This window comes from Cucurbitaria berberidis (assembly GCF_010015615.1).
Source record: "Cucurbitaria berberidis CBS 394.84 unplaced genomic scaffold K460scaffold_1, whole genome shotgun sequence".
NCBI lineage: Eukaryota > Fungi > Ascomycota > Dothideomycetes > Pleosporales > Cucurbitariaceae > Cucurbitaria > Cucurbitaria berberidis.
This window is the reverse complement of record NW_024468935.1, coordinates 7,094,255-7,113,809: the sequence shown is the minus strand read 5'-3', so window position 1 is coordinate 7,113,809 and position 19,555 is coordinate 7,094,255. Positions and strand designations below refer to the sequence as shown.

Sequence of the window (19,555 nt, the reverse complement as noted above, 5' to 3'; positions counted from 1 at the left end):
CCTGGGCAGGCCAGTAGCTCGATGCGGGGCTAGACAATCGAAAGGGGAAATATTCCCCATGCGTCGACCTCCGCGCCGTACTCGAAATAGCACTACTCCGCTCCAGGCTGTTACTCCACACTACTGTCCACAACATCTGCACCTTCACATCAGAATGACCTGTGTGCGTCTGCTGATAGTTGCCTGTGTTCCGAACTCAGCCAGAGAAACCATGAATTAGCTGACACAGACTTGGCATCCTAACCAACTACAGCGTACATGGGTTTCACGTTCGGCCGGGTTATGTATGGAGATCACTGTAGCACAGCGAGCTGGGAGGTTGGACTGAGTTACTATGAAGTAAAGATGAGCAAGAGAAGGATCATGGTCAGCCTCGTTTTGCTTATTTTAACGTAACCAAGCTAGACCCTGAGAAGCTATGGCCACGACATATCATCAGCTGGAAGGCGGTGTACAACAACACATACAGGTCCATGACCAACTCGAACTTCCATATAGCCTCTTCCTCAAACGTCCTCAGTCACTAAAACTTGCATACCATCTCAATTGACCTGCCCATCATGTCTCAGCCCATTCGACGACTCCGCATCGCCGTCTCAGGCCTTGGCCGCATGGGCGCCCGACATGCAACCCACTTCCTGCACCGGACGCCCAAGGCCGAGCTCGTAGCAGCATTTACACCAGATGCAAAGGAGCTTGCGTGGGCGAAGGAGCATCTCGAGCCATGGGGCGTCAAAATCTATGCCGATTTCGACGAGATGCTGAAGCATGAGGGGCTTGAGGCTGTCTGTGTTGCGACTGTTACGACGGTGCATGCAGAGCAGAGTATCAAGGCGATTGAGGCGGGGAAACATGTGCTGTGCGAGAAGCCGCTGAGCACCAAGTTGGATGTTGTATGTATTATCTCACTACTGCTTTGAGGAGCGTCTCAAGCTGACGACATATATAGTGCCAGCAAGTCCTTGCCGCTGCAGCTCGTAACCCCCATATCAAAGTCATGTGCGGTTTCTCACGCCGCTTCGACACGTCGTACGTCAACGCCTACGCCCTCACAGCCAACGGCTCCATCGGACGGCCGACGATCGTCCGATCCCAAACCTGTGACCGCTACGACCCCAGCGGCTTCTTCGTCGCCTACGCAGAGTTCTCAGGCGGCATCTTCGTCGACTGCAACATCCACGACATCGACCTAGCGCTGTGGTTCTTCTCCGCCGACACCAAGGGCAAGGTGCTGCCGCGCGTGAAATCCGTCGTCGCATTCGGCGTCAGGGCGCTCGAGCCTGAGCTGGCGAAACATGGCGACGTGGACAACGGCGTCGGCGTGGCGGAATTCTACGACGGCCAGATCGCCTACTTTTACAGCTCGCGCATGAACCCGCCGGGCCAGCATGACAGCACCGAGATCATCGGCACAAAGGGCAAGTTGTCCGTCAACGCGAATCCGACGACTAGCTTCCTGGAGTCGCACTTGTCCACGGGCATTCATAGGGATATCCCGCAGACGTACTACGATCGCTTTGAGCATGCGTTTGTCGAGGAGGCGAGGCAGTTTACTGATGCTGTGCTGGAGAATAAGGAGGTGCCTGTGGATCTCACGAGTAGTATGGAGGCGGTGCGTATTGGCGTCGCGCTGCAGGACAGCCTGCGCTCGGGCAAGAAGATCTGGTTCGATAGGGAGGGAAAGCGGGTGGATGAGGATGGGCTGGCGAAGGCGATGCTGTAAATTGGAAGTGTGAACATTTCTCACGATACGAGAGATTATAAAAGCTCGGCGGTGATGGAAAAAGTAGTATTTGAAAGGTAACATGAACGATTGGCATGGGCAATATTTTATTTGGTTTTCTAATCAGAGAGAATTCAAGTATGTAAATTCCAACTCGGCCGACTGATCAATTTGTCCTGCACTATATCCCAAGGAGAGCACATCATATCCCGCCCAAACCCAAAGCTCCAAGACTAATCGACTCCATATTGTCGACTAGCCGCCCTTCTCCTAGTTCCTACTCTCCATCCTTCTCCCGTTCTGCCTTCGCCTTGCCGTTACCCTCATCATCAACCCGATCCACAACCTCAGAGCCAGGGCTCTCATGCCCACTCTGCAACAGCGGCAGCGACGGCACACCGAAGCCGGTAAACACATTCCCATCATTGTCATCGCCCGGCGATACAACAGTCATCACACGCGGCCGCGTCAAGACCGACCCATGCTCATTCGCAGTGGAACTTGCAGCTCGACGCGCAGCAACTTGTGCAGACCCAGCCAGGCGCTGACCCGACAGGTTCTCTGATTCCAACGTACTTCTAAAGTGTGAATAGACCGGTGCATTTCCGGGAACAGGGAGCGGTGCTTCTTCCGCCTTTGGCACGCTAGCCTCGTCCTTTGGTTGAGACTGAGCTCCCGAGTCGTTGGTGCGGACTTTGAGCTCACATAGCCAGCAGTTCGCGTCGCGGCTGCCGCTGCATGCATCGCATTGGCCGGCGGATTTTTCGGCTGCGGGGTGGAAGGCGAGGCTCGTGTTGCAAGTTTTGCAGAACGAGAGTGCTCTCGAGGTGCCTGAACGTGGGACAGGAGACGCCGAGGCGAAGGGGTTGTTGGCTACTGAGTTGGCAGTAGTAGTTGGCGCTTTCTGGGTAAACGGGTTGCTCGTTGACAAAGTGGTAGTGTTGGATGGAGTTGCCACTATAGGCGGTGCATTTACACCGTTAGATGGAGATGTAGCCCAGCTGTACGGAGAGCTCGACCGAGGCACGGCAGAAAAGCTGGACGGGGTAGTCTGAGATTTTCCAGGGACGCCGATGGTCGGAGCATTCGTTGTGTTTCCAAACAGGCCAGGGCCAGTGGAGAAGGCAGATGCTGGGCCAAAGAGTCCAGTAGATGGACGAGGCGGACTGCAGGAGGAGACTGTGGGCGCTGCGCCGAAAAGACTGATAGACGGAGGCGCAGGCGTAGGCGTAGTTTTGAATAAGCTGCTAGCTGATGTAGGAGCAAGCGGTGCACCGAAAAGGCTTGTTGATGTGGTGTTTGCACACTGCCCAAACAAGCCGTTACTAGTTGGAGCAGGGGCGGCTGTGCCAAAGACTCCTTGATTCGAGGTTGCACGCTGTCCAAAGAGACTTCCACGCGCATTGTTTTGCGTACCCAACCCAGCAAAGAGACCTCCACCGGTATTGTTTTGCGTGTCCAAGCCAGCAAAGAGAGAGGGGCGCCCAAATACACTTCCAGTTGCCTGGGGAGGGCCCTCGTTGGGCGGGCGAATCGAGGCGTTTGGGACGTGGCCGTTGCATGAAAGCGGCTCGCTGGAGGGCACCCTATTACCAAACAATCCGCCAGTCGAAGCAGGCATTCCGCCAAACAGACTTTCACCAGGAGGAATGCCTCCAAACAGGCCGTGATTCGCTGGAGGAGGAACATGAGGTGCAGCAGGGACGCCAGATGCAACACCGCTTCTGAAGTGCGAATACTGATCTCCAAAAGGATTCCCGCCCACCTCACGCGTGATCCGATTCTCCCACGGATGCAAACCATTTGTCTTCATCGGCCCGGTGCGCCCAGCCTTGTAATCTTCCACCCTCAGCTCCTCGAGAGAGCGGTCATACCTGGGTCGAGAGTACCGATCTCCTGTTGTAATGGTCATGTATCGCTGGATATTATGGGGGTTGATGCCATCCTTTTCTACCAGGAAGCAGTCTTCTCCGCGCTCTTGCAGGTAGGCATAGTGTGCATTGGCTGAGTCAAAGGACATTCCATACATAGGCGAAACTTTGTTTGCTTGGAATAGGTTGGTGGTGACCGGTGCAGCAGGGACTGGCGCAGGTGCGGCGAATGATAGCCAGGGCCAAGTATTCCCACTGAACATTGGCTTCGTCACCTCAGGAAGAGAAGCAGGAGTGATCGCGTTACCCTCTTTCTCCGGGAGAGCGGCAGTGGTGATGATGAAGATGACAGGCTTGATCTGGAACGTGCCCATCTGCGTAACCATATCGGCCGGTGTCCCTTGTTGGAGAGAGACGAGACGACCATGGCGAGACTTAGTGCGGGCTTGTACGAGACGGACTTGTTCCGGGAGCAGCTCGCCCACTGCGTCGATGAGAGAGTAGTCGGGACCGAGCTTGTTCACGTGGGCTTGTATTGCACTCTCGTCGAGATGGAGACGTTCAATCGTGGGGGACCATGTGATATAGTCGTTGAATGTCTGCATGTGTGGTCGGAGGATGTATGCTTCCAAGTGGTGGAGAGGTCCGAACACGGATGTTGAGGAAGTCTTTCCAACTTCCGGTTTGCTGGTGGTACTCTGTGTTGAAGCTGGTAGCTGGTCTTTTTCCTGGGCCTGATTGCTCGAAGCTGGACCTTTGCTTGCTTCAGAAGCCTCCTTGGACTGGGTCACTCCTATATCGAGCATACTAGCTGTAAGCCCATCAACGTCGGTCTTGCTAGCACCAGCACCTTTATCGAGCTCGAAAGCCGGAGTATTCTCCCGCCAAGACGCCGGCGTATTCTCCGTCGCCTCTGTAGGAGGCGGCAACTCTTCGGTTTTCCCACGTTCGCTTGCCATGACAGACTGTATCTGGCACTGCTCGTTCTTGTTGTTGAAGAAAGCCGAACTATCGGGAGGGCACTGATTGAGGGCCCAGATCGGTCCGTCGTTCTTCGCTCTAGAAGTGGTCAGCAGCGATCAACCAGTCAGTCAATAACTAAAGGAATCCGTGTACGTACTGTAGTTGAGCCCGATCGTAGGGTTGAGGTAGAGACGCCAAAGCTCGTGCGTGGAGTGGGAAGGAGCCCTTGAGGATCGATGGGATATTTGTAGCCTGCGGGGCTGCTTGCCCTGAACGTGCGGGGGAATCCATGGAACCTAGTAGTGCGTGAAAGTCTGGGTGTCGGAACGCTTCAGTGAGGCGAAGGCCCTCGATTGTCTCTTGATCGGTGCTGTGAAAGAACGTTAGCTTGTCGAATAGAGACGCAGGGAGAGCATGACTTACAGGTACCCACGGCGATCAAGGTCCTGCTTCCTCGCAGCGATGGTCATCTTCGTAACAATGTGAAAGCAAGACTGCAGCGCGTCCTGTGCATCAATTGCCGCGTCCGGTGTGAACGCTAGAATTCTGCGACCTGCCGCCGAGCGCCTCAGTGTAGAGCCCGGCTTGAAGATTTCGTCTGCGCTCTTCAGGGCAATATCAATACACTCCAATACAAATGTACATGCGACGATGCAGTTTGAGAGGATTTCAACGTTCTGCGCATCAAGCAGTGGATGCTGGGGGGCGGAGAGATGGGTGCTCAGGGACGACACGGCGCCCACGACAGCAAACAATCTGCTGGCAATGTCACACTGCGACGCTCTAGCGCTCACATCATAGTCGTGGAAGTGGCTGATTGTATAAAGAGAAACAGCAGCGTCTCTGGCACGGACGATGAAGACATCAACATTGCGACGGAGGCGGTGGAGAGCATCAGGTTGGCGCCGTTCATCGCGCCCGTGCATGGCTGTCGAAGAGGAGACTTTTCTACGCATGAGATGTATTTGGGAGTAGTAGAAGAGGGAGCCTGTGTAGAGCCTGTGTATGCTCGCACAGTTAAATCAAGGTAGTAGAGGACTTGTCCGCGTTAGCCTACACCAACACGCGGTACAACAGAAAAGCGCTCGAGAGAGTAGTAGTAAAGAGCGATAGGACAGTCTCGACGAAGTTTATAGTCCAGAGGGTGTTTATGTTGTCAGCAAATATAGGCGGTAACGAGTGGATAGGCAGGCCATCAGGCATCACCAGGCAGCAGCAGCGAGCGCAAGGCTGACGGGACGAGCGGGCGCCGAACCATCTCACCTTATTCTCATAATCACGAAAGAACAACGAAACGAAACAAAACGCCTAGGATAGAAAAGGTGCATATTGTCAAATAGAAGGATCGAGGAGCGATGTAGATGATGTTGGCACTAGCAAGTACATCCATGCATGCATCCACCTCCCTCGCCAGTCCCCACCTTCCATCTCGCACTCCACCGTACAACGAAATCCCAGCCTCGTCTCCATCCCCAACATTTTATTAGTTTTATCTTGTTCCGCGTTGGTACTTGCAAGCATCTTCCCAGCCCCTCCCCCTCTTCTCTTCTCGTCTCCACTACACTCCACTGAACTCCACTCCACCCCGCACCCCCTTGTCAGGACTCGAAACCATGCTTTACATGTGGTGGACACTACACTACCTGCGACCTACCCGAGCGCGTGTGCATGTCTCTGCTACCCACCTCCTCCTCACCTCATTGATCGACATGGTATTTTAATTTACAAATAGGATTGGATTGCACTGATCTGACCATGATCTGACCCGCCCTGATCCGCCCGCGAAGATCCGCCCCGGCCAATGTGCTTCATTTCATCTAACATCTCATCTCATCTTGTCAGCAAATACGAAGCGAAACGAACAGTGGAGCCCAACGAGTAAGCAGCGAACATGGATTGCTCAAAGGTTATTTAGACCTCAACTACCTAACTTGACACTACTCCCTATCTCTTCCCAAACTAATCCCCCCGTCCCCTTTCAGAATAACCGCCAATGCTTCAGAGGCGAGGTGATGCAAAACGCAGCGAGACGCCCGTGTAGCCTTGTACCCCCTCCCTCCCCTGTGTTGCACCACAGACAGCACAGCACACCAACACCACGCCACACGGCAGCACGACATGCAATCTGCAGGGGATTGCTTGGTTCAAACGTGCACGACACGATGGAAGGTGGTGGTTGGGGTTGCTTCGTCGAGTGTGAATCACACGTGGTACGAATATGTGCATGTGTGTTTCCGGCGCAGAGTCATGACGGAATTGTGCGAGGGCGAGGCGACACAGCTGGGGGATGCGTGCGTGAAGCAAAAAGAAGAGCCGATCGATGCAAGGGACAAGTCATGATGTGAGTGTATTATTAACATTCAAGGTGATTTTTACTACTATCTAGTATTGGGAGCGGCGCCAATGCCCCTTCTCGCAAATTCCCATGACGGGGGTATCAAGGCGCATCGCTGTCGCATGCAAGAGAAAACAAGCCCTGGCATAATGAATCCAAAATCGTAATCATCATGCCACCTCGTGAGTGTTCGTAAGGAGAGAAAAGAACCATGCCCACATGAATCTGCATGCACGGTGAGGTGTAAACAATTCATGGCCACCAACGACCACACGTCTAGTTATCCAATGCCTGCTCATATCACCACTTCCCACATTACCGTCCATTATGCACATTACTCCAGAGCGAGGACCTTGGACGAAACCTAAAGGTATGGCGCTTAGAGGAAGAACATGGCGGCAAGACCGGCACCAGCCGCGAGGGGCATGGCCGTCTTCATGGGCGCAGCACCGGCAGCGACGGAAGAGGAAGCACCACCAGTGGCAGAGGAGGCCTTGGAAGAAGCAGCAGAGGCAAGGCTCTTGGTGGCAGACTCGAGGGCACCGCTAGCAGAAGAGCTGGGACACTGTTAGGAAGAGCGTAGCCGTGGGATGAGGGCGAGAACTTACAGAGCGGAGGCAGCAGCAGACGAAGCAGACTCAGCCAACGAAGATACACCAGAGGCGAGCGAAGAGGCAGCGCTTGAGGCCTCGCTGGCAAGGCTCGAGGCAACACTTGAGGCCTCGCTGGCTGCGCTCGCGGTCGCGGAGCTGAAGAGGGTGCTGAAGCCGGTGGTGGTAGTGGCGACGCTACCGGCGGAGTCGGTGACGGTGGCGAGGAGAGGAAGCGTGGAGTAGCCCTGGGCACTGCTCACAGCCTCGGAAACGGCGCTGGAAGCAGAGGCAGCAACCGAGGCGAGGGCCTGGGAAGCGCTGGCAACGGCCGAGGTGAGGATGGGGATGGCGGCCGGGACTTGAGAGACGGTGGAAGCGACGTTGCTACACTGGCCGGAAGCCCAGGTGACGGCCTGAGCGGCCTCTTGAGCGGAGCAGGCCTGCGCGGAGCAGTCGCGGATACCGTAGGCCCAGTTGGACTTTGAGCAGAAGCAGGCAACGTCTCCGCCGGAGCAGCTGAACTCAGAGTTGGCGATCTTGGCCATGTTGTCGGCGCACAATTGCTGAGAGAGGATTAGCGCAGTTCACATCGTCGAGTACCTCCAGTGGAATGTAGTCAGAGAGCAAGGGAACGTACAGCGCACGAGCCGAGACCCTGGGCAACAGCAACACCAGCAACCGTGGCAATGATGGCGAAGGACTTCATCTTGATTTCGTGTGGGGGAGAAGGACGACGAAGAGGAAGAAGATGTTGATGAGCTGGATGCTGGAGATAGGATATAGAAGGCTGGTAGCTTCGACTGAGGACAGGCGTCAAGGGGTCTAGTTGATGTGGGAGTTGAGGATGCTAGATGAAGAAGAAGGGCTGTGAGGGGGGGGAGGACGAGAGTTTATATTTGCAGTGGGAAGTGAGAGAGAGAGCGAGAGAGACGCGATGGGCCGTGGCTGGTGTGAAAGCAGGAACGAATGGGCGGGTTGTCGCGTCGGACTAGCAGACAAACAAACGGCGGCTGGTGCGTCAGGAAGGAGCTACGGTAGAGCAGGGCAGGGGCCACGGACAGGGATGGTGCCCAGAAGCCAGGCACGATCGCTGGAAATCAAGCTGGGGGCGCACGCCGTGGTTGGCCAATGGCGCCTTCTTGCAGGGACTTGGTGCCGCAGTCTAGGCTAAATAGGGCCATGGCGTAGTTTTCCAAGATTCTCGCTCTCTGGTTGTATAATGATGTAGGTTGCCCAGGAGCCCAGGGGGGGAGGGTCACGGACTTTTTCAATTCAATTCAAGGCTATCCGGATCCTCTCATGCATGTACAACAACGCAATATCGTCATTGCTACACTGGCCCATGAGCACTCTGATTTCTCGTGGCACTCGTCTGGTCTGCTTTCGCGCCGGCGCACCATGTTGTTACAGGTTGAGAGTAGAGGGCCGCCGCCGCAGGGCAGGACAAGGCACGGTAAAATGAATCCAATCTTGTTTGCACCAAGCAGCCAGTTTGCCCCGGCGCCGTGACGTCGCGATAGCGTCTGCTTGAATCCTGCAGGGCTTGCCGGCCACCAGACCGCCTCCCTCTTCACGCTCATTTCGTTTCACAAACCAGCCACTGATTTCGCTTCCCCGCGCTCGTCAATCCATCCGGGCCCAGAAAACGCCACCATCCCTCGTTGTCGTGCCAATCGGCCTTTGCCCGTATCAACACCAACTAACCCAGCCTCGTGTGGCTGTGACACGCCTCTGTACTCTACTCGGCGGCAAGAGAGATACGCGTCTTTGCGTCGCCCTGCAGCGCACGCGGCCTCTGCTCCGCCTTGCCCTCGCCGCCCTCGCCGTCCGTCTGCTCGGCCAGATGCTTCTCTTCAGCTGAGGTGATGCACAGCGTGTTTGCCCCTAGTCACAACGGAGCGGTCAGTCAAAGGCATTTTGCGCCGAGTCGTGCGAGATTGACAACCAGGAAATGAACCCACCTAGTTTATTGATCGTCTCCATCCACTCATCGTACGGGTCCGAGTCGAAAACTATGCCGCCCTGACCAATCGTTAGTTCCGTGGTAAAAGCAAGAAAATATCAAACACTTACCCCTGCTTGGAGATAGGCGATACCGTCTTTGACAAGCATGGTCCGTAGCGCAATGCACGTCTGTCGTTGAGATCAGCCACAACCACGCCTGTAAAGTCTCAATGCAGCCAAGGGGCTTCACTCACGTCCATGGCGCCCTCGGTCGCTTTCTCACCGTCAACGCTGCCGTAGCCAAAGTATCCCACCGCGCCAGCATAGACTCCGCGCTTCTCCCTCTCCAGCTCCGCGATCAGCTCCATAGCGCGCACTTTGGGCGCACCGCTCACCGTTCCTGTTCCCACGTTGAGTGCCTGTCCAAGTTTTCACCATGCCTGACGTACCTGCGGGAAAGATGGACCGGAACGCGTCGAATCGCGTCTTGCCAGGTCGCAGCACCCCTGAGACCTCGGAAACCAGATGCTGCACATGTGAAAACTAATGCAATCAGCATATTGCTTCTATTCGACGTCGTTGAACCATCGCTCGATGCTCATGACGATGAGTAGGCTTTACCTTTTGCACCACCATCAACTTGTCTACTCGCGTGGTCAGTGGGTCGCAGACCCGGTTTACGTCATTGCGTGCCAGGTCCACCAACATCACCTGAGGAAATAATGTAAGCTTGTATGATCGACGTGTGCATGGCATAAAAAATAAACTTACATGTTCGGCCCGGTCTTTCAATGAATTTGACAGCTCTTGCGCCAACGCTGCATCTTCTTGAAGCGTCTTACCCCTCTTGACCGTGCCTGCAATGGGATGTGTGATGATCCTGCCCTGTTCCTCCTTGACCAACAACTCCGGGCTTGCGCCAACAATCTGGAAGTCGTCGCAATCCACAAAGAATAGGTACGGGGAAGGATTGACGTTCCGAAGATTCCTGTAGATGTTGAAAGGGTGTAGCGACGTTGGTCTCGCAAAGCGCTGTGAGGGTACGGCTTGGATGATGTCGCCCACGTTGATGTGCTTCTTCAGACTCTTCACGTGGTTCTCGTACCCTTCCTGGCCGATATTCGACGTGTACTCGTTCCCGAGTTGAATGGGCCCTTGCTCTGGCAGAGGTATGTCTTTCTCTTTTAGGATAGCCACATAGCTCTTAAGCGTGGCCTTGGCCTCCTCGTAGGCTTGTTCCAGATCATCCAGGCTGTCAGGTACTTTGACGTATGTTATAACCTTCACGACCTGCGCAAAATGATCCAGTGCCACCAGGGTATCGAAGAGCATGAAGAAGCTCTCCGGCACGCCCAGGACGTCCTTCATGTCATCTCGTCTTGTCTTGGGCTCGAAGTACTTGACGCAATCGTAGCCCACGTATCCGACGGCGCCACCGGTCATGGGAGGTAGTTGTATCGAGGGCACGGTAGCGACTCTGCTCTTCGCGAGCTCCTTCTCGAGGAGGGGTAGCGGGTCCGTCTCTTCGCCATGGCCGGGGCCTGTCTTGATGACTTTGCGAGGGTCTGCAAGCTGTCAGCTGTAGTCCTTCCCGTATGCACTGCTGGAATCTGACCTGCGCCAATGAAGCTGTATCTGCCGATTGTCTCTGTGGTTGCAGCGCTCTCGAAAAGGAACGATAATCTCGATTTGGACCTGTTCTCTCCGCGTCAGCGTGTCTGAAACCCACACCTTCTGGACTGAGCGCAGCAGCAGCCATGTCCCCTCTGTTGCTTCCGACTTTGCCCTTTCTCTTATATTTCCAATCCCATGTAGCAGCCAGAGTTCGCACCAGGACAGTGTGAGTCACTCACTTGGCCGATATTTTGAGATATATGCTCGACGGGGTCAGGAACTCGGCGGGTATCGCTGAAAAGACGGGAACGAGGTTTGGCGGGTTCGGAGACTTGACTGCAGCAGCCAGAACCTCCCGTATCGTGTCGAGTGACGGCTGGACACCTAACTAAAAGCCATGCGCTCAGTCAACCGTGCAACAATTGGGCGTTGGAAGGCCATTCACACATACCCGCGACGCCATGATTTAAGAATGTAAGGCGCTCAAAGAGATACAGAGCTGGACGTGTCGTTCTGTGTATACGCGAAAGAGTCAGACAAATCGCAATGCTTATTGAAGCCAGAATTGATGGCAGACTAGCCAATCGGAACCCGAGAAATTCCGGACGCAAGCGGAGTTTGCGAAAGTCCAAGTTAGCCCCGCCATGGTGTCAATGGCCCAGCCCCTCAGCGCTGTCTCGTGCTAGGGGCGCCTAAGGACGTCACGAATGCCGACCGCCTTTTGGACATCGCATGCCATCTCATCGCATCCTCGCACCCTGGGCGCATCAACTGTTTGGTTCACAGGACGCCTGAGAGCTCCTGACGCTGCGCACGTTTGGATAGCAAGAGGAAAATGTGGCAGCTGGGCAAGCACGACAGCGCCATGGACGCCCCACGCATTGCACGGCCATGGACACCGCCCGAGACGGATGCGGAATCCAGTCCAAGATCCGACTACTTCTCGGATTCTTTCAGAGGCCCCGACTCGGCCTACTCTTCCTTCACCGAGCACCGCTGGCCGCCAAATCGTCTAGACGAGCTTGCGAACACGAGCTCAAGATGCGACACGCCTACCGACGACCACCTATCAAGACCAAAGCCTATCGCGACGCATACATTGCCTTTGCCGTATACACCTACAAAGACGTTCGGCCTAGATAATGAGCAGGCGCATGGGGCACCAGTATACCCGTATACACCAGACAGCTCGCGGATACTGCGACGCAATACTGAAGTCCAATCGTCGCCTACACCGTGGGACGACTACCCAGAAGACTCGCCCTCGCCGGTACAGGACGCGCTCTCTTCGTGCATTGCGCAGTTTGAGAACCTCATACAGACGCGGCAGCCAGACGACGACCAGATGGAATACATAGTGGGCCAGTTCGAAGCCATAGCCAGCTACCTTTCCGCGCCAGAATCGCAGACAAGGAAGACGGACGAGCAGCTCTCCGCCGAGCAAGAAGGCAGCACTGGCCTAGGCATCACAAGTTCCACAGAAGCGACGCGCGATTCGCAGACGTCTGTCCAGGTCAATGAGGAGTATGTGGCCGAGGTGGGACGTTACATTGCGGGCGTAAAGACCTATATTGAAGATCTGAAGATGCGCCTGGATGAAGTCAAGACGTTGAACAGCATCCAATTAGAAGTCATCGATGATCTACGCCGGCAGATGAAGACGGTGCGCCAGGAGATGCGCACTTCACTCGACATGCGAAAAGATCTCGACCAGGCAGAAGCAGAGCTCGCAGACATTGGAGATGGCCAAAGCAACGACGAGCTCGAAGGGGCTGCACCAGGACGCGAGCAGAAAGAGTTTGGCCTCGAGAGCTGGGAAACCATAGCCAACGACGATGCTTCCTCTCCGCGAAGATGCCCTCCAAATGGCACCGATGAGATCAGCAAATCGAGAAGGGAAGAGAAGCTTTCTAAGACCGAAGACCCTTGTCCTCCACCACCACCGAGACGCAAAGTCAGAAGAATCCTTCGCAGACCACAGCAACAAAGTTTCTGGCAGGCTCTGGCCGAAGCGCTGGATGCCTTTGGCGGTTTATTCTTCGAGGACTGAAATATTTGAAAGAAGCTACTAGACCACCCACCGTACGAGCGCGCCTTCCCACAGATCACACCACTTCCTTCCTACTTTGAGCATGCACGAGCGACTTACCACCACACCACCACCACCACACACACTTTCGCTCACAGCACAAATCGACACAACACGACACGACATCAACGCCAATAACGAAATCCCTTTTGTCTGTTACCCAGTCTATACTTTTTCCTTTGTCCTTTGTCCCTTGTAGCTCTGACATCCCGCATAGCGAAGGCGCCTGCTTGTTTGTTGAATCTGCGGAAACCGAAGTAAATCTCTTTTGTATATGGGATTTGCATAAACTGGGGAAAGGCAATATACCCTGCTTGAAATAAATCACGTCTTCTTTGTTGAGTTTTTGGATACTGTATTAATACACTACTGTATTGATGTGAATAACTCGTCTGCTTTCTTTATTCCTCTCTCTTCTCACTGAGTATTCTTTACATATTTTGTCAGTTGGTTTAATTCCTCTACTAGCGCTACGATATAAGCCTGTAGTCTGCCACGTAGTAATATTATGTAGGCTCAAGTTTTCACTGCACTGCAGTCTGCTAGAATGCAACTATGGAAATGACATGAGTTATAACCCAGGTTACGTAGCAGGATGAAAAAGATTGTTTTAGATATTCCACACGTCTATCTATCTATCGTGAAGGTTTTGATTCATGAATCGTTCACGTTCAATCATGCAAGACGTCAGCTACATACCAGTCCGTCCAAGTCGCGTGCACATAAACCACGTCATGGCCATCCACGCAGTGCCTACCGCACAGCCAAGTTCTCCACGTTCTCAAACGCAAAGCTAGGGCTACCCGGCTCTGCACTGCCAGCAGTAGGTGGTAGTTCCGTGCGAACCTCACCCAGACTCCCATCCTCCTTGATCACGATGCCTTCTTTGCCACCCTCTGCGACCGTGACAATCTCTACCTCAATGCACTTCTGCACCGTCTGCTTGAGTCCTGGAACCATGGCCCTTAGCGTGCTGAGCTCGTCGAAAGCGAGTTCGCGATTCAGAACGATGTCCTTAGGCTCGCCGTTATCAAGACGACGCTTAAGACTATTGATGAAGGGCATGGCTTTCTTAGATTCGGCCTTGTCGATGGACTTGCTAATAGCTTTGATGTCAAGCGGACCGGGTGAGTTGCGGATCAGGTCAATGTACCTTATTGCTGTTAGCACTATGCTTTGTTGAGTAGGGGAGGACTAACTTTGTCTGCCATGCGGGCCACTCCTTTGCCGCAAAGATGGTGATCTTCTTCTCCTTCTTCGGATCGAAGTGGGCCGCCTTGCCCTTCGACAGCCTCTTGATGGCTGCGCCTTCCGCTGATGTAATGTTCGATTGCGTTGTCCGGACGAATTCACGAGCTGCAGTGAGCGCTGCGTTGGCCGCCGGAACCTTTGGCCACAGAGCCTTCTGGATGGTCTCGTCTTTCTTGAGAACCTCAAGCCAGATGTACTCAGCCCAATGTGGCGCAATGGGGGCGAGTAAGAGCGCCTGCAGTTCAATGAACTTCTTGACGAGGTCTTGATGCATCCCGACGCCTGCAGCTTTAGTAGCTTCGCGGTAGAAATCGCGCGCAGATGTAAAGTCATAGAAGCCTGACTTCAGCGCCAACTTGTACGACGTGGCAGAGTAGTGCTGGTATGTCTCCTCGACTAGTAGGTTGACCTCGTTGTCGAACATGTCGTCGAAAAGGAGGCGCTCGCTGCCGCTCTGTCGCTGAATAATGTCTATATTCTTGATGCCTCCACTAGCCCGCTTCTCCGCATACTTCGAAGCATCAGAGACGTATACGGCCTCTCCGACTAGTTCTTCGCACCACTTGCGCAGCTCGAACAGCTTCAAGATGTTGCTGTTTGCGACTGTCTCTTCGAAGTTGGCGTCGGTGATTTCGTCTCCTGCGTCGGCAAGCGCAATACGCGTGGCATCCGCACCGAACTTCTCAACAGCGCCTGCGATTGTAAGGAAGTTGCCTGTAGACTTGCTCATCTTGTCGCCGTTGAGGAGGAGATGCCCATTCACACGGAAGCTGCGCGGCCAGTTCTCCTTGGGGAAGATCGCGGTGTGAACGTAGAGATTGAAGGTTAGGTGGTTCTGGATAAGGTCCTTGCCGCTAGTTCGCATGTCGAACGGGTACCAGTAGTCAAAGTGCCGCCTCATTGTCTCGAGCGCCTTCTTTGGGATGTCTGACTGAGGTAGATCTGAGCGATCACGGCGGGCAAATACGTAGTCCCAGACATCATCGGTCAGCTGGTCAGGCTGGATGCCAAGGGCTCCAGGCTCCTTTCCGAACATATCCTTGTGGAGTAGGTGTGCGAATGTGTAGTACGCCGGGTAGATGGTGGAATCTGACAAACTCTCAACCATGACAGACGGATCCCAGGGCACCTTGGTTCCAAGACCGTATGAACGAGCACAAGCCCAGTTGCTAAGCCAGTCCACGACGCGCAGGAATTGATTCTTGGCCTCGGGGTAGTAGAGGTTGAGGTCGCCCTCGATGTGTGCTCGGACCTTCTCAGCCCACTCGCCGTCTCCGCCATTCTCTGCCGTGCCGTAATTCATGTACCACTGGTCGAGCAAAGCTGCAACACAATCGTCACCACTTCGGCTCATGACCTTGCCATCTGGCTCAGCGTAGGGGAAGGCGTAGCCGGCATCGACCAGTTGCTTTCGAACCAGATTCTTCGCCTCTTCGACTGGTTTGCCCGTGAAGTCGCCATACAGCATCTTGCCCTTATAGAAGCCTTCCTTGTATGCCTTTTCTTTTGCGTCTGCGAGTTTCGTAGCATCTTTTGGCGACTGGATCTTGAGATCTTCCACTAGCTTCTTTGCGGTGAGGTTGCCGTAGGTAGGTGTCTCGATAATGGGGAGGATGTCGTCGAACTTAACCCACTCTTTCTGAATTCCGTAGTACTCGGCCTTCTTCGCTAGATCAAACGATGTGATGTAGTCGTCTGGAGAGTCGGAGGGCACACAGGTGACGACTGCGGTACCTTTGGTGTCTTTGACTGTTTCCATAGGCAAGATGTAGACTTCTTTGTGGACGGAGAGGGGGGCGTTCACGATGGTGCCGACGACTTCTTTGCCATTGAAACTAGCGACTTGAGGGAATTGACCCCACTCAGGGAAGATGCCCGGCTGGTAGCTCATGTTGCGTGCTGAGCGTTCGCTGCACACAAAGTACTCTGTGTCTGTGACTTTGAATAGTCCGTATTGTATAGTTGGGCTGACGAAACATGACGTCTGGCCGTACATGGTCTCGGGTCGTAGTGTTGCGGGAATGAAGTAGGCGCTGGCACCCTCTGGGACTTTGCCCTCGAGTTCTTTGGCCGAGTCTGCCCACTTCACAACCTTCATCTTCAGTGCTGTGTACTCTTGGATACCAACACCTTCACCAGACTGCCTGTCATGATCCATGCAAGCTTGTCCGTCTTTCGGGCTGTAGACGGTGTATCTCTTCGCGAAGATGATCTTCTTTAGGTCTAGGAGCTTGCGCATCTGCCACGCAACAAAGGCGTCGTAGTAGGGATTCGCATCAGTGGTGACGAACTGTCGGCGCCAGTCAATGCGTGCGCCGAAGTTGGTGAGGTCGCGTTTTGCTAGCGGGGGGAAGAACTGAATCCAGTGGAACGGATCGGAGAACTTGTGGATCTCCTCGAGCTGGATGCCTTGGGCCAGCATGATCTGGAACTGGTACTTGGTTTTGACAGTCTTGGCGGCGGCTTTGCCTTTGTGGGCCTTGAATTTGGTGATGTCGGTCTTGGTCTCAGCCTGCGTAGGTGCGGGCGGGGGCGGTGCGCTGTCGTCAAGGACGTCCTCTACCGGGCATCGTTCGAAGTTCTGGCCGAACATCTCAACTTCCCTGACGAGTTTGTCTGCGCATGCTTTGATAGGCATGCCCGTCACGTGGTAGCCGAGAGGAAATAGCGTCCGCTTGCCAATCATTCTCTGGAATCCAGCAGTAAACTCGACTTTCGACGCAGTGAATCCATGGCCAGCGTGCAGCGTTCCATTCATGTAAGGATAAGCGAAGTTGCCGAACCATTTTGGGTACTTTTCGTGCAGTTCATCGGGTGAGGTGGTGTCGAAGGGTACTTCATCGATCGAGGGCGCATCAGGCTGAAAGACTCCCAGCTCTTCCCACGCTTTCTGGTAGCGTTTTTCGGCCTCAATCAGGGTATCTCGCTTTTCGGTGTTTTCAATCTTGAGTGTTTTTGACTCTGCTTCTTGGGGCTTGAGCAGGTCGATAGTCGCAGCAACGGCGCTTTTCGGCACGTCTGTGGGGGCGGGTGCCTCCGCCATAATGTCGAATCTTGAGAAATGCAGCAAAGAGAGCGTAAGAAGAAAGGCTTGCGGTACAGGTGGAGGTGCGGGCTGCTGAAGGTGTGGGCCAAAGCGCTACCCAGTCATACGTTTTGGAGGCGCGATCGAGCAAAAGTGCCGTCGCCAAGAGTTGCGGCCGGGTCTGTGCGCAAGCTTTTGGAGCTGTCTGCATGAACGTCAGTCGATCAATTCGCAAATCTACACACCACTGCAAATCCGCAGTTCCTCACACGATGCTCCAACTCTTCAAACGCCTACTCGGCCGGAACAAGAACACACTGCCGCCCTTCGACTTGGCACGCAACCGATTTCAAGTCAAGAAGAAATGGCCGCCGAACCTCCGCGAGCTGACAGAGAAGCAACAATTTCGGTTCGAGCGCAAGTTCAAGCGGCGCAACAAGCTGAAGTCGGTACGGCCGCAGTGGAACCGGTGGACCAAGATTGTGCAGTGGAGTGCCATCAGCTTCGTCGCCGTCTACGGCGTTCTCTTCCACGATTTCAGGCAGGATCCCATGAACCCGCGTCCGGGCGAGCAGCCGTTTGAGGGCTTGAGGCAGAAGATGTGGGGCATATTAGGAAACTTTTATACACATACCGAGACTACGATGAAGGGCGAGCGGGGTGCCAGAAGGCTGGAACTGCAACGTGGTCGCCAGATGGCGGCGGGGATCGACGACGACGACAACGACGACGATCAGAGTCCTCAGAATCTGAGTCCTCGGCCGAGGTCGTGAGGTGGGGACGAGGGGTACGCTGGATTCATGTTTGTTAGTACATGACAGAACCGAGAATTGAAGCAAAAGAGCCTTGATGTGTAATATGCTGTACACACTGAATCGCGATCTCTGCGCTGGTGAAAAGATAAGGAGGCGCGAGATCTCTCGAAAACGAGAAGGGGGGGAGGAAGAAGTACCTGAGAAGACTTCATGCCATACACGGGGATTGGCCCGCTCGGTGGCATCGGTATGTCTGCCGGTCGTGGCTTAGCTGTCTTGCCATTGTTAGCACTCTGCTGATATATCTTCAACGGACAAGAGAAATCACTTACATCCCACGGCAAGTACGGTTTGTCGCCCGCTTGCTTGCACCAGCGGGTCTTCTTCGCTCCCTTCTCTCTCACCTCTCCTTCCCTCAGGCTCCATTCAATGGACTCGGAGTTGTCCAAGAAGATATGCGCGGTGCCAGCCATGGCCCACCGAGCCCTGAAATATGTTAGTGTATGTCGTCACAAATCTTCATGTTAGCTACATTGAGCTTCACGGACGTCAACTTACGAGTCACTACAAACATAGCCGAGCTTCACGGTCAAATGAGGCTCGTTTTCTTGGTGCCACATCTTGGTGACGTACACCTCAGTTCCCGTGGCAGGATACGGAGGAGAATACCGTGCAAAGGCGAATTGCCAGACTACCGACCAATCCTCGAGGCCGGCAATCACATCGTACAAGTCTCCCCGCACCTGCCACGGGATCTCCTTGCTGAAGTACACTCCGCCGTGGTGTACGTCCCTATGATAAAGGTCAGTTTGTATTCGAAAACCCAATGAGGCCCTGGTGTAGCTATATAAACTGCGCTTGCAGTATACAACGTGTGGTTAGCAACTTCAGTGTTAGTCCCTGCCCTTGTGAACAGTATCACGGCTTGCTTTCGCCTCCTTATTCAGTCCTATCAATTTGGAGCATGACGGCTACAATGGCCTGTGGGTCGTTGCTCGAGGTTGTGTTTAGCAGCGAGGATCTCCTAGCTGATCTACGCCAGAAACGAAGATGGCATGGTAAGGTGTCCATGTGGCGTTTCAGTGGGCTTAGTTGTCGAGGAGGAACCGTGGCCGTCACTTCGTTGCAAGATGTTCTGCGTCCCGACCGACTCGATAACAGGACCTATTTCATTAGTCTCACATATCGCAGGAGCTCTAGGACACTTACTTTTGACTGTAGATGACCTCTCTGTCACCTCTTCTCACCTCCCCCGTTCTACACCCCAAACCGACAAGAAACTGACAAAACAGAGCAAAACAATCAAGAATCAGACGGTGGCAGCCGCCGATTCAAACGTGAAGAAGAAGTGTGCTTACCTCGAGGTCATTCCTGCTTGTCTCGTCATCGCAA

General features: G+C 54.2%; 8 protein-coding genes across 8 annotated transcripts; 3 read left to right on the top strand and 5 right to left on the bottom strand.

Moving 5' to 3' along the window:
- The first annotated feature begins 135 nt into the window (after positions 1-135).
- K460DRAFT_392306 (NAD(P)-binding protein) lies at positions 136-2,085 on the top strand. Its single transcript, XM_040935879.1, has 2 exons — positions 136-893; positions 950-2,085. The coding sequence occupies exons 1-2, from the start codon at positions 561-563 to the stop codon at positions 1,721-1,723; spliced, it is 1,107 nt and encodes a 368-aa protein (XP_040794752.1). The 5' UTR covers positions 136-560; the 3' UTR covers positions 1,724-2,085.
- K460DRAFT_392305 (uncharacterized protein) lies at positions 2,001-5,483 on the bottom strand (the record flags this gene model as incomplete). The annotated part of the gene is made up of 3 exons (XM_040935878.1): positions 2,001-4,653; positions 4,715-4,927; positions 4,981-5,483. 3 exons carry the CDS (start codon positions 5,481-5,483, stop codon positions 2,001-2,003), a joined length of 3,369 nt encoding a protein of 1,122 aa, XP_040794751.1.
- Positions 5,484-6,878: 1,395 nt separating this feature from the next.
- On the bottom strand, positions 6,879-8,143 carry K460DRAFT_362956 (uncharacterized protein). The gene is made up of 3 exons (XM_040932735.1): positions 8,123-8,143; positions 7,501-8,048; positions 6,879-7,449 (listed from the first exon to the last, which is right to left on the bottom strand). Exons 2-3 carry the CDS (start codon positions 8,028-8,030, stop codon positions 7,272-7,274), a joined length of 708 nt encoding a protein of 235 aa, XP_040794750.1. The 5' UTR covers positions 8,031-8,048; positions 8,123-8,143; the 3' UTR covers positions 6,879-7,271.
- Positions 8,144-8,939: 796 nt separating this feature from the next.
- Positions 8,940-11,574, bottom strand: K460DRAFT_48323 (anthranilate synthase-like protein component I). Its single transcript, XM_040938450.1, has 10 exons — positions 11,495-11,574; positions 11,283-11,431; positions 11,045-11,124; positions 10,201-10,994; positions 10,051-10,140; positions 9,879-9,972; positions 9,684-9,829; positions 9,559-9,618; positions 9,447-9,507; positions 8,940-9,369 (listed from the first exon to the last, which is right to left on the bottom strand). Exons 1-10 carry the CDS (start codon positions 11,504-11,506, stop codon positions 9,224-9,226), a joined length of 1,632 nt encoding a protein of 543 aa, XP_040794749.1. The 5' UTR covers positions 11,507-11,574; the 3' UTR covers positions 8,940-9,223.
- A 245-nt stretch (positions 11,575-11,819) lies between these two features.
- On the top strand, positions 11,820-13,449 carry K460DRAFT_362954 (uncharacterized protein). Its single transcript, XM_040932734.1, has one exon. The coding sequence runs from the start codon at positions 11,879-11,881 to the stop codon at positions 13,091-13,093; it is 1,215 nt and encodes a 404-aa protein (XP_040794748.1). The 5' UTR covers positions 11,820-11,878; the 3' UTR covers positions 13,094-13,449.
- An 82-nt stretch (positions 13,450-13,531) lies between these two features.
- Positions 13,532-17,485, bottom strand: K460DRAFT_383393 (leucyl-tRNA synthetase). The gene is made up of 2 exons (XM_040935448.1): positions 14,332-17,485; positions 13,532-14,285 (listed from the first exon to the last, which is right to left on the bottom strand). The coding sequence occupies exons 1-2, from the start codon at positions 17,424-17,426 to the stop codon at positions 13,886-13,888; spliced, it is 3,495 nt and encodes a 1,164-aa protein (XP_040794747.1). The 5' UTR covers positions 17,427-17,485; the 3' UTR covers positions 13,532-13,885.
- A 195-nt stretch (positions 17,486-17,680) lies between these two features.
- On the top strand, positions 17,681-18,181 carry K460DRAFT_402172 (uncharacterized protein; the record flags this gene model as incomplete). Its single annotated transcript, XM_040936502.1, has 1 exon — positions 17,681-18,181. The coding sequence occupies one exon, from the start codon at positions 17,681-17,683 to the stop codon at positions 18,179-18,181; it is 501 nt and encodes a 166-aa protein (XP_040794746.1).
- A 536-nt stretch (positions 18,182-18,717) lies between these two features.
- K460DRAFT_402171 (uncharacterized protein) lies at positions 18,718-19,532 on the bottom strand (the record flags this gene model as incomplete). The annotated part of the gene is made up of 2 exons (XM_040936501.1): positions 18,718-18,955; positions 19,522-19,532. 2 exons carry the CDS (start codon positions 19,530-19,532, stop codon positions 18,718-18,720), a joined length of 249 nt encoding a protein of 82 aa, XP_040794745.1.
- Between the last annotated feature and the right edge of the window lie 23 nt (positions 19,533-19,555).